The following is a 13,621-nucleotide window of genomic DNA, read 5'->3' as shown; positions in this document are numbered from 1 at the left end:
GAAATATCAGTAATAATAGCTGTAATAATAATTTAAATGACTACATCTAATAATAAAAAGGCTGATAATAATGATAGTAGTAGTGGGTGTCAAGCAGGCAGCAGACGCAGTAGCAGATGCAGCCACGGCCCAGGTGTAACCCTGATCCATGGATACCTACGAGACGAGAAAGCACAAAGACTCCGGGGAAGAAATCAAGTTAGTAACATGCATGAATGGGACATGAATGCATACAGATGGAGAGGGAGAGAAGGAGAGAGAAGCTCAGTGTGTCTTAGAAAGTCCCCCGGCAGTCTAGGCCTATAGCAGCATAACTAGGGGCTGGTCCAAGGCAGCCTGAGCTAGCCTTGGGCCAGCCCTAACTATAGGCGTTATCAAAGAGGAAAGTCTTAAGCCTACTCTCCAGGATTGGAGATCATCACAAATAACTACAATTGAAAGGGGTTCACATAATACAAAACATTACAGAATTACAAAAATCAAGAGCCAGGAAATCAAAAATAAAACAATAAAATAAGAGATTGAAATTATGAAAAACAGAGAGCAAAGGAGACAAAATAGTCAGCCTGATCTGATTCATGCACAGAAACCGTGTCTTCATATTGTATGTGTCACACAGACATGAGATTTTGAAGGCTATGTGTGTGTTCATATCTCTGCATTTGGTTATTCTGTAACGTTATTCTTCATAACCTTGTTAATGAGTGTCAGACAGTATGAATGTTATCTGTTCAGGATGTCAAGCTGGCAAAGAGTTTAAATCATATACTGATGTACTGTACTCATAGAGTACACTTCAACATCTTATATCTAGTCAATTTAGAGCTAAAACAATAAAAAATGTCAAGCAGATAGGACAGCATCGCTTGGAGAACAATATTCCAAATAATGCAATTCACTACAGAAACACCACAAACTACAGCTCAGAGGTCTGCAGTTCAGTGAACATCGTTCTGACACAATGCCAACAAATACTGAACATTATAAACTCTCTATTTCAGGGCCACTGCATTGGATTGCGTTACATTATGTTATTTTCTCCATCCAATACCAAACATACTGACCTTGTTTCATAATGTTTGTGTAAAAGTTACTCTAGCAACACACTGCAAACCTTCAGATGTTAATCTTTGTCCACAACAAAACTTTAAGCCTTGAAACTTCACAATTTTTGCATGACTGATAATCCAAAGGGTGTGACACAGCAGACCAAGGGTCAGTTCTCTGTAGGATCAGTGCAGTGTTCTTACTGAGGGGCCTCACATTAACCTGATTTCCTTTGCATCAGCATTTATGTCACATAATGAATCATTATGTGACATAAGTAATGATTCATTACGTGACATAATGAATCATTTGCAGGATTTATTCGTTCCATGTGTATTGCTATTAAATCGCTCCCCATGATAACTGATGACTTTTCTTTTTTAAATATCAGACCTTGAACTTGTTGTGATGTTGCTGCACCATCTAGTGGAGAATAGGAGGATAGGACTAGGACTAGGAATAGGGGGATAGGAGCGATTGTTTTTGACAACCAATGCACATGCAGTATGGTTTGTATAATATGTAATAAATCTATTACATAAATCAAATACAGCAGTGTTTCATTCTTTAGCTAGCAAATGTTTCAAATGAAGTTTCCCTCAATAAAGACAAACATCGTTTTTTATATCAATGTATTAATGTTTTATTCTAATTACAATAAACAGAATATATCAGTCCCTTATTTGTACAAAAATACCTGAAAAGGTTACAATTAAGATTTATAAGCCATTCAACTATTTACAGATTGAAGCAAAGCACATTTTGAATACAGGCGCTCTCTCTTTTTTAAAAAAAAAGAAAAAGAGATAAGTTACTGTTTTCTTTTTTGCATTCCCTGAAATACATAATAGTTTATATTTTTATATATAGATATATTTTTTACTTTACTCATTTGTACAGCCATGGTAACTTGCATTGTGACAACGTTATGAAAATGCATGAGTCAAGATGTCGATAATCGATCAATCCATCTTTGCAGGATCGGGGCCAGTTCACTTTCAACTCCAAAAGTAAACTGAAAATACAAGCAATCACCTTTCGCCAGAATCATTCGGAGTGCCGTTTAAAAAAAAAAAAAAAAATTGTTTTCATCGAGTACTTATTAAAACCGTAAGGTGTTTGAGTGTGAAACGGTTCCCTCTGAACGGTAGTTTTGTCTGTCATTTGGTCCACGTGTTCGGTCTGGTTTGTGCAGAGAAAGAGAAGTCATCAGAGGCACCATCTGTGGTTACACGATACCTGGCTACCAAAACTGATGCTGCGCTCCACTGGCAGCTATTTCATTTACATGTTTGAGTGTCAATTGGTAATATGATGAAATTAACCAGATTAGATTATAATTTCTTCCAAATTACTAGAATTGATAGCATGAAAATTGAGAATGTTTTATGAAATGTGTCACCTGTTGATGCCAATATGTGATGACTGAGGTTAAATCAGCTCTGGTAGCCAGGCAAGTATTTTAGGCTTTTTTTTTTTGATATATAAACAAAAAATAGAATGAACAACATTGTTAACCGTACTCTTTAAATAGTACTGGATCTACTCCATTTTTCAAGTAATCACAACTAGCAGATTGGTGGTGCACATAATGGACAAAAGTCTGTTGATAATAACTCCCAGCTTACTGAAACTAACATTTATGAATCCATCATCATCTTGAACATAAAAGTCCAAGAGAGCCGGTGGACCAGTAGTTTTTTACATGCTCCAAGTCAACCCTGAGCAACCCAGTTACATTCATTTCTGTTAAGTGTAAAAACATGGACATCCAAATCCCCTGATTGATTTTTCACGTGTTCACTAATTGAATTTACTCTCTGCCTTTTGCATTTGGAGTAAGTAAATATGACAATGCAAATACCCACTCCACCTTAAAGGCTACCTCACATGTTGACATCTGCTACCATTCACGTCAGTCAGAAAAAAAGAAGAAATGATATTGGGAGTTTGAGGATGAGTGCAGAGTGGGAATTGAATTTCAGGGGACTTAACATTTAGAAACAGCTAGCATCAACATTTCAGTGACGTCTCAATAGTTTAAGATGACTTTCAGCAACTACAATATTATTTATGTATTGTTATAATCCAGATTCCTCCAAATATCCACATATCGAATAGCAGTGACAGAATCTCAACACATTAAAATCCACATTCATGCAAATGATAAAACCTGCTAAATTAAGTTTCTTCATTCTGCTGTCACCCATCTAACAATGCTCCGGTATGGTTTGACTTACATGGAATTGTCACATTCCTGCTCATTGCAGTTTTCAGGGTATAAAATATTATGTCTGTATGCGTGCTGGGGGGATTGCAGTTATGCATTTCTTCAATTACATCGAATCTAATAGAAGTTGAATGTAAAGGGCTGTTTCTTCTACATCTAAATTTCTACAATTCTTTCTCCAAGGCAAGGTGTTTTAAACAGTGAGTTATGAGAGTGTCGAGGCTTACTTAACCTAGTTTCCCAAAACATTTGTGGGTTTATTCATATCTATTTTTCCTTAACGCAAAAGAGTGACGAAGAGAACACTTGAGGCTTTTTTAACATAAAAGGGTTGGGATTCTTAACGGGAGATATTTTTATAAATCTGGGAGAAATGAGAAAATTAAAGATCTAAAAAAAAAGATAATAGTGCCTAATGCTTTGGGAAACTGAGGTATTATTTTGTTTTCAGTTTCGTAACATTCCACCTGTCATCTATTGGAATGACAATGTTAACACTACGGACGCCAGTGTGCTTTAAAACATTACTGCATAACAAGTATTGAAGATGACCAAATTATTTTTGAATAAAACAAAAAAAAGAACAAAAGATGCTATGTCATTACAATAATAATAATAATAATAATAATAATAAATCACACTGTTCAATCATTTCATGGTAATGACAGTAGAAAACAGAACAGCGCTGAGAAAAAGAAATCTAAAATGTTCAAGTAATCAGTCACATCCAGATAAATAAATACATTTTGCTGCAACAATACTTAAAAAAAAATGATTGAGTCATTGCATCTTAGATAAATAATGGTGACCACGCACAGAGAGTCAATGTGGTGCGGCTATTCTGCATCTCAGATGTTCAATATACCATAAGATAACCTGCAGGTAAATAAATCATGGCTGTTGATGTTGCATTACAGGTACATACAAATAGATATCTAATTGTCTGCTGAGTGGTGACCTAACCAGAGCTGCCAACAAAGCTTGGACTAAATAAAGTGTGAGTTTTTAGAAAATGTCATGTATCGTCATGGAATAAAAAAAAAAAAAATAGAAAACAGACGCTTGTGGTGCGACATTTCAAAGAGGGTGATTATGAACCGAAATTACTGGGAGTGACGGACTCCGATTATGAATATCATCAGAAATATTTCCAATAACGTTGGGCATTTACCTCCTGTACGCCCTTCATGTGTTATCCATTTACTTCCATTCTGCCAGACATGATCAACAGGTGCTAAAACAGTATCCTTATCTATTCAAAAAGAAATTTGATCCAGGTTATCTTGAGATGACCGTGCTGAAATCTTCCTTTCACTATAGTTAATTACAGGAGCTCCATCGCAGACTTGGCCAAAACACAAAGGGTAACCCGTTCAAATACTTAGTTTTGACTGTCTGGGACACAAAGTAGGCGTATCCAGTGCCCTCAAACTAACTCAGGAAGAGTTTTACCTCCTCTTTTTTCAGTCGGATGCTCTCATTATCCTAGATCAAAAACACAAATCATGTACCGGCGGTAATTCAGTAAATTAAAATGAAGGGTTTAAATAATCAAAGTGTGCCCTGTAGTACTTTTGCAGTCAGAAGTCTGAGTCCTAAAATTTCCAGTTTTCCTGCCACACCGCTGATGGTGTATTTTCACTTTATCAGACAGCAGGCTTAGAGAAATAAGAAAGGGAGAGGCAGCTGTCTTTTCAATACCCTTCTCTCTTTACATAGTTTTTTTCCCACACTGTAGCAACAGCTAACTTTTCGTAGACAGTCTGCCTGAATTGATGAAGAGGTTGGCGCGCAGCACGCAGTTAAAGTGTATATGTGATACTGTTCGTTCACAAGTACTTCCAGGCAGAAAAAGGCAGCATCATGTGGAATGTAATGCACACTTAAACCATGCTCCTATAGCCACATTTATGTCTGACGGCATCTCACTGACGTCCAACAGGTACAGTAGTTTGGGAGACAATATGTGAAATCTGTATGAAAAGAGGGTCCAGAACCAGGACAGATGTTTCCTCACAAGATCCGCTGTTTCTCTCTAGGGTGATCACATTTAGTTTTAACAAAGATTATATTATTTGTTTCCTTTGATTTTGCCGTCGCTTGAAAAACACCCGAAGGAAATGCTAGTGGTTATCCTTCCCGTGCTATGGTGAGGAGAATTAAACAAAGTATTGATACTCTCCATTGTCCCACTTCATCTTTTTGCAACAGGTGTCATCATGCCTCTTTGCCTGCAGTGAACTCCTGCATCTGGGTGCACTTACTAACTCCCCCCAAACCTGGTTTCACTTTCCAACTTCACCAAAACTGTCTACCTGGTTCCAAACTTCCTCTAGCTTTATTACTTGTTATTTCACCCTGAATGACACCATGGTCTGATTAATTCATTTTTCGCGGGAGTGACATGAGACATACTTTAGGGAAATGGAGCATGCATTAGAATGACAAGTACTGAATGACCTCATGTGTGTGCGTGTGTGAATAATGAAGAGTTGCAAATATCCAGAATGCAAAAGGTGGGCTTTTAAAAAAATATATTATTAAAGAGACTATTGATAACAATACATAACTGCAATGAATGTATCATTGAAAAAAAAAAACCCTGTGTGGTGAGAGATGAGCAAAAAATACATTTCTGTGAGCGAGGACAATGCATATCACTAAAAAAAAAAAATACTTTGTTTCAACAGATCCAGATTTTTCCTTTAGCCGTGTTTCTCCAGTCTAGTTTGACTCGACAAACTTCTGATGTTTCCAAGCTTAAAAAAGGATTCACACTCCTTCACGGCGCCTCCAAAATCTCATCGGTGTTGAATTTTTGACATGTCCTTACGTGCCTACGACACTAGAGGGCTCACAGTTCTCACAGTTAAGACAGCTGAGAAGTCATGCACAGTCAAAGGCCACTCCCAGTTCCATGAGTGCAAAACTAAAAAGAGACAATCAACTCTCCATCTCCAGTATATGTTTTGAGGACGTTTGAATGAGACTACAGTTTGTTCTCAGAGAGGTCCACACTGCTGATTGTCCAGTTGAAGAGGAAACAGTCTATTCTTGAGCTGCGTCATAAAACAATGTGTCCAAGCTTATTGATGACTATGGGTAGCAAGATTGTGGAAGATTCTGCAACAACATTGACACAAACGGCAGTGTTCATTTCCTTTATCTTCTCTCTTCTCGACTTGAGGAACCTCGCGAGCAAGTTGTGCATCCGACTCCTCAATCATCCATGCAAAAAAAAGGATTCCAACAAGTCAGCAGTCTCCGGCGGACTCGCGACAGTATAAAATGACAACGAAACATCAGTCAATTCACCAGCTTCTTGTAAAGATAAAAACAAAAAAAGGACCAACCAACAGTACAGTTGTTTTGTTTGTTTTAGGCAGAGTCAGGTCAAGTGATAGGGATTCATGGGGGGAGGGGGTCAGATGATCCGAAGATGTCATAAGGCCACAACGGTGCACGGGTGTTTGAGTTTAGAAGGCAGCACTCCTCTGTTGAGCTGGTAGAACTCCACCAGCTGAATCAGGTCGGTGAATTTGGTGGCGCCGTCGTCAAGGCTGAAGAAGACTTGGCCGTCCTCTTCACACTGCCAGTGTCAAAGCGAGCAGTGACACACCACAAGGGAAGACAAAAGAAAGGACGAGAACATCAGACTAAAGGACCAGAAACAATGTTTTACATGTTTTAGGCTTTTTAGCAACAAATCACATAACCCATTACTCAACATTTAAAAAAAACATGTTATATTTTCTTGATTTCCTGGATTTGGTTTGCCTCCTGGGACTGACAGCTCACAAAAAACAATGTAATACAGTAAAGTTATCGGGCTAACAGATGCAACAATATGATCTGTAAGAGAGTACAGCAGCTTTTTGACATAAATCAGGATGATCAACACAGCCGTCAAGGTCACTTTTATTAAATAGACATGTCGCAAGGGAGATATAAATAACTAAAATAGCTTCAATAATAACTACTTTCAATATTCAATGACCAGTATTTAATAATAGGGCTGTGTATTGGCAAGAATCTGGCGATATGATACGCATCATGATTCAGGGGTTTATGATTCAATATATTGCTTGTGATTTTTTTAAAGAATATTTTAGGAAAATGGACATAGTATAAAGAACACATCAACATATGCATAAAATCTGAGTAAATGTGTTTTTTGTTTTTTTATGCAATCAGAACAGTGGGATCTGCATTTATCACAGTTGCTGTAACATCCAACAGAGAGGACACATCTCTTTGCAAATGAAATAAAGTATTGACTGAGTTCATCTTTGTACGTAAACTATTAAATAAAAAATCTATTTTGTTTGAGAATTGATACAGTTTAGCACAAGGTAATATTGCCATATTCAATATTTTCTTACACCTCTATTTAATAAAAGAAAAAAAAAGAAAAGTATGTAAAAAAAACAACAAAAAAAACATCATCAAACAATAAGAAATGCATACCGGTAGTATCTGGAAATGTTTGATTTTCTGGTGATGGCACAATGTGAGCACAAACGCCTTGGGGTTACTCTGACTGACTCTCAGCAGAAACAACCTGTGCAACAAGAGAAAGGAGGATATTTAGTTAACTTGATTTTATGGATGCATTAAGAAAAAATATATTTAAAAAATAATAATAATTTAACTCTTTCATTTGTGTTTTATTCAGTGTGTAAGATTAGTTCTTCGTTACCCATCGACTTGTCCCAGCTGGTGGATAATGCGATGGGATTCTTCTCTGGTTATCCTGCCGTGGAACCACAACTGGGCTATGTGGATGACTGCAGAGAAAATTAAAAGAAATAAATACATTTTTAAAATACATTTTGAAATTGTTCATAATATTTAAACTGAAAGAAAAAAACGTGAAAAGAAAAATAATGATCAACAATTTTGTAAATGTTTATTAAATTTACCTGAGCTTAGCGAGGAGTGGTGTAGTGGACTGTGGGAGCCTAATGTGTTCATTCGTTGACTCCTCTTCTGAGAGAGACGCCAAATACAGACAAAACAACAGGGATTAGTTCATGATCTCATCTGGTGGGTTATTCTACTGTATTTACACTTTTTCTCAACACATGGTAGCAACAGTGGAGAAAAAAAATCCAAGTTAAATGCGCAAATTGCTTGTCATTACTGTATTGTAATAATATTTCCTAACCTTAAAGTCGACACTGGATTATACTGACTTGATTATTGCGGAGTGAGTTTAAAACAGTCCAAATCCATTAGATTAAATCTGACACTTTTCATGTTTACCAGCTTCCCCACATGCCATATCAGCTTTATGAACAGACAAACAGCTTTTGTCAGCTCAAAAAAAACAGAAAAATCTACACGTAGGAAAAATAGCTCTGTATGAATATTTGAGCACAAATAAATAGTGCCATCTGTAGAGATCCTTTGAGGTCCGCTCCGAGCATTATTGACAGAGATAACCGAAAACTTGGGGTTGTGTCTCACCCTCCACGCGTGTCCCTCCTCCATGGCGGCGCTCTGAGCTTCTACGGGGTTGTCAATGACCCTGCCTATCCTCCCTGAGAAATCCATCGCCACAAGGGAGTTCTCCGATACACTCCGCTAGGGGGAGACAGAGACACATGACAGTCAAAATATGGATACAAAGTGCAGGCAAAAAAAGTGCCAGGGTGCAGCTATGTACATATGTAAACAAAGGCAGGGCAATAAAAAGTGGGATTGCACAAGTTCGGTGACTGTCTCCCTTCTCCTAAACCTGTCAGACTAGTTAGTCAGCTGTTCCTTGTGCATACATTACAATAGTATTCCTGCACAATTTCAAAGATCTGGGAGTTATTCACAGCAATGTCGTTGTAGGTTTTAGGCAGTGAACTTACCACAGGTGCTGAGAAGTGTGACAGTAAGGTTTTTCTTTGTTGGGGAATCTTATAATTCTGGTACAACATAATCCCATACTGTAGAGAAAAAGAAACACACTGGTAAAGCAACACAATCAAAATTGTACACCTGATCAAAAAGCTTTGTGTATTTTTTTATCACGGTGTTACCTTAAAGAGCCGGAACGCAGTCAACCAACAGGTCCTGCCCTGCTCATCCTCCGCACACAGTATCCTCAACTCCTTCAACTCCCCTCGACATTTATTGGGCTGCAAATTAACAGAGATAATCATCATCACTACCGTCACAGATGGAAGTAACTGAGCTGACGATGATAATGAGAAAAACGTGTTTTAACCGTTTGCTCATTTAAGACATTTAACATGTATAGAACTTAGAAAATGTGAGGTAAATACAGCAATAAAGCAGAACATAAGCACTCATATATACGCATGCATGCCAACGCCCATCTCATGAGACAGAGAGCTGCACGGGATGTCAATCATTCCTCACCTCATAATATTTCATTAGAAATCATCTTCATCTCACTTCCGTCATTCGAGACTTACCTTGATACAGAACTCGTAGTCCGTGGGCGCACCGTGCTGCTTTTTGCCTGTGATGACAGTGAAGATGTTGCTGTCTTCGAGGTCTGCTAGAAACTGTAGATGTCTGGGCTCCTAGAGACAGAAATAATTAATAAGTCAGAACATCACAGAGAGAAACAGCCTGGAGGGTATACTGGCAGACATATGCAATAAAGGGCTGACTCATACGTTTAATCTGGAATATTTACTGTTATTATTATAAAGATTTCAATGCATTTGAATTCTTTAATGATAAATAATGACTGTAATTTCCTGCTAGAAAAATCACAACGGAATATATTCCCTCCCTTGAAGATGAAAAGGTCGAGTTGCTGTTACCTTTGAGGTTCCTTTTGTAGAGTAGTAGAGTCCCGAGCGCCGCAGGAATATGTAAACTTTCTTCCACGACTTCCTCCCCACCTCCTTCACATACAGAAACCCCTGGATCTCTGGACAGCTACTGGTTGCTAGGAAGTTCTGAGGGAGGGAGCGAGAAAGAAAGACATGGAGAAGGGGATCAGCACACAAAAGTTTAGATTTATTCCCTCTATAATGTCCTCCTTCAAAAGGGCCCTCTGCCTCCGGAGGGCAACGCTGGATCACATCTGAAGCCTGTAAGCTCTCTGTCACCGTCACAGCTAGATACTGAAGGCTGTAGCAGACACCATCTGTAGAGGCATCGCAGATGGGAGGCAATTGCTTTTTGTCAAAGAACACAGTGTCGTCTGGGCTTCTTGCATCGGTGCAAGACGGACAGCTGATGGTTGAGATTGGCGGCAGCTTGAATTCTTACACTCAAACGGTAGCGACGGCGATAAAGCCAGCCATTGTAAAGCTTTGAAGAGGGCCGAAGAAGGCTGAGAGGATCTTGATATTGTCATGTGTATGTACAGAACATACACACTCGGGCTCTCAATCGATTAATCGCAAATTAATCGCACATTTTTTATCTGTTCAAAATGTACCTTAAAGGGAGATTTGTCAAGTATTTAATATTCTTATCAACATGGGAGTGGGCAAATATACTTGCTTTAAGCAAATGTATGTATATGTTTATCAATGGAAATCAGTTAACAACACAAAACAATGACAGATATTGTCCAGAAACCCTCACAGGTACTGCATTCAGCATAAAAATATATGCTCAAATCATAACATGGCAAACTGCAGCCCAACAGGCAACAACAGCTGTCAGTGTGTTAGTGTGCTGACTTGATTATGACTTGCCCCAAACTGCATGTGATTATCATAAAGTGGGTATGCCTGTAAAGGGGAGACTCGTGGGTACATTCACATATCTTGAGGTCAGAGGTCAAGAGACCCCTTTTAAAAATGGCCATGACAGTGTTTCCTCGTCAAAATTTGGCACAAGATTGGAGCATTTTTTAACCTCCTTTGCGATAAGCTAGTATGACATGGTTGGTACCAATGGATTCCTCGGGTTTCTTAGTTTCATATGATGCCAGTATCTTCACTCTATCTCTAAAACTGAGCCCACTACAACTTCGGAAAGATCGATTGCGTCATTGTGTTAAAGTAATTATTGGCGTTAAAATGATTTTGCGTTAACGCGATAACGTTGACAGCCCTGGTTTATATAGAACATACAAACATAAATACAGTATGTATAGTATATACATCATTTGTTTTAAAACATGAAATCTAAAAACATTTTTATTTTCTATTTGAAATACAAAAAAAACGTATTGTGTGACGCAATGTGCCTTACAAGACGAATACAGTACGTCCATTGAATCAACATAAGGTGCATTCCTATTGGAAACCCTTAAAGCCTAAATTGTCTTGTGGGTGTCTGAAGCGTTTGGGAGTTTGTGGTTTCCATGTTTCACAAAAATATCACACCATGAAGTGGCAGGTTAAGTTATTAGAGCCGATTTGGAATTTGTGGCTCGCGGCTGGAAGTTAAACTGTTCCAGAGGGCTCTTCAATATCTAAAGCACATGTTTCCCAGTGTTTTGGAAACATCCCACAATGGGGCCTCATGCACGAGCATTTTTCCGACATTTGCAGCACACGCGGCGTTCATTCAAAAAGCTTTCTCCTTGAGGCACTACACCTCGCTGCTTTGCTTTGACATATGCTTCTCGCATAAATGGCAAATATTGCAAACACCTGGCTGAGCTCAGGTCAGAAAGCGTCTTGGTTTGGGCAGCACTCTAATTGAGTGCAAAGATCTTGTGTTTAGAAGAAGTCAAACACTGGGGATTCCTGACACAGCTCAGGCTCACCGCATTCCCATTCATTTATTGGCTCCTCTACGTAGAGCATAACGTCTATATGATCAGCAGGGGAGTTAAAAGCTTTCTGTGAGTGGCAAGGATGAAGGGATGGATTCCACTTGTGGTTCAGTCTCTGACAGCTCCATTACTTGATACAGCAGAGAGCCAGACTGCATGTAAACCCTCCATCCATTAAGACCAAAGCTCTTCCAAATCCCAAGAATCTTTTTGTCTCGTCTCCTCCCAGACTCCGTATCTTTTGTGAAAGCAGTGCATGGCCCGTGAGCGGTCGGCGAAGCAGATAAGTAGCATGACACAAGTGTGTGAATTTGTGCTGTGCAAACATACTGCACGGTAGGTACGCGGGGAACTGTATGTTCTATTTCTGACTGCCTAATTCCATCCATCGCAAGTGTGGGGCCTGCGGTGCGTGTGCCGAGACAGTCATGTGTCAACAGGGGATCAACGGTAGTTATTACTGCAGGCTCTGACGAGACACACTGTCTAAGGGTCAGAGGTGAGGTATGTCAGCTTTATTGTACACTATGTAGCGGGTGCTGACTCTGAGGTAAACTAAGCCGTGTGCGTGTCAGGAAGAGAAAGCAGACGGGGAGAAACGTGTGTGTGTGTGTGAGTGAGTGTGCGCTGCATGTACCTGAAGGAGCTGAGATGGTGGAATTGTACGGCTGGTTTCCTGGCACCATGCAACCATTTGCTCCGGGAAAAATGTCTGGTGGAGGAAGAAGAAGGTGGGGAGAGACGGAGGCAGACAAGACAGAGAGTATCAGTCACTGTGGCACTAATTACAGGGTCGGGGGTTTGTGACAGAAAAAGAAACGTCACGCAAATTTCATTAGCCGGCAGAATACTTCACAAGAACTCAAAACGAAGACACACTTTTACAAAGAACACTCATTAGAGCAAATTACACCAATAAACTCTTAACTTGAACATCTCTTTTCATTTGACTGAATGCTTTAAATACTAGAAACTAGGGCTGAACCGAATGCTTCGAAGCTTCGATCATTGTATTGTAGTATTCAACCTCCAAATCACTATATGAAAGCTTGTTTTTTTTTAGAAATAGGTATGTAATAATAATGTATAAATCCCAAAATATCCCATGAAATAAAGAATAATCCGACAACATTATTCCTTATTCATATCCAACATGAATTATTATTAGTTATTGTCAGACGGCTGTTGCTGTTTGTAGTCGGCCCTGGGCACTGAAATGGAGTTGATGGACACAGACAGACAGAAGAACATGCCAACCCGTAGCGGCGCGAAGCTTGGAATGCCTTCGAATATTTCTCACCGAAGCTTCGAAGCCCAAAGAATTGTATTCGGGACAGCCCTACTTGAAACTATATCCTTTCAGTAGCCATATCTTTAACCGTTCATCTAAAAATAAATAGTGTTAAAGATCACAAAAAATCCACGAGGAGCTGTTGCCGCAGGTGTATTTGCTTTTACAGGCTATTAGGGTGTAACTTATTTCAACAAGAGGACGTCAGGAGTAAAGAGCAATTACCAGAGGGTTTCTGAAGAATTCATATTTGGCATAGTTCTTCCTGAAGAGGAATCTGCTGTCGCTGTTCATAGAGGCCTGGACCTGAACCACCAGCTCGTGGTCTTCTAGACAGCGCTCTGAC

General features: G+C 39.1%; 1 protein-coding gene across 5 annotated transcripts in view; it reads right to left on the bottom strand.

The window, feature by feature from the left end:
- Positions 1-1,665: 1,665 nt before the first annotated feature.
- grb10b (growth factor receptor-bound protein 10b) overlaps positions 1,666-13,621 on the bottom strand; it is a 74,957-nt gene continuing 63,001 nt past the window's right edge. For 4 of the 5 annotated variants that reach the window (XM_074654252.1, XM_074654254.1, XM_074654255.1 and 1 more), the window contains 11 exons: positions 13,501-13,616; positions 12,622-12,696; positions 10,066-10,203; positions 9,709-9,819; positions 9,310-9,408; positions 9,139-9,216; positions 8,747-8,863; positions 8,200-8,266; positions 7,977-8,064; positions 7,745-7,838; positions 1,666-6,866 (listed from right to left, as the gene is read on the bottom strand). In XM_074654252.1, coding sequence (XP_074510353.1) covers positions 6,720-6,866; positions 7,745-7,838; positions 7,977-8,064; positions 8,200-8,266; positions 8,747-8,863; positions 9,139-9,216; positions 9,310-9,408; positions 9,709-9,819; positions 10,066-10,203; positions 12,622-12,696; positions 13,501-13,616 — 1,130 coding nt within the window. In that variant the 3' untranslated portion in view covers positions 1,666-6,719. The remainder of the gene's footprint in view (positions 6,867-7,744; positions 7,839-7,976; positions 8,065-8,199; positions 8,267-8,746; positions 8,864-9,138; positions 9,217-9,309; positions 9,409-9,708; positions 9,820-10,065; positions 10,204-12,621; positions 12,697-13,500; positions 13,617-13,621) is intronic. The other variant, XM_074654253.1, reaches the window with a different exon arrangement.

Source organism: Sebastes fasciatus, chromosome 12 (assembly GCF_043250625.1).
Source record: "Sebastes fasciatus isolate fSebFas1 chromosome 12, fSebFas1.pri, whole genome shotgun sequence".
In the NCBI taxonomy this organism is placed as follows: Eukaryota; Metazoa; Chordata; class Actinopteri; order Perciformes; family Sebastidae; genus Sebastes; species Sebastes fasciatus.
This window is presented reverse-complemented; position numbering and strand designations above follow the sequence as displayed.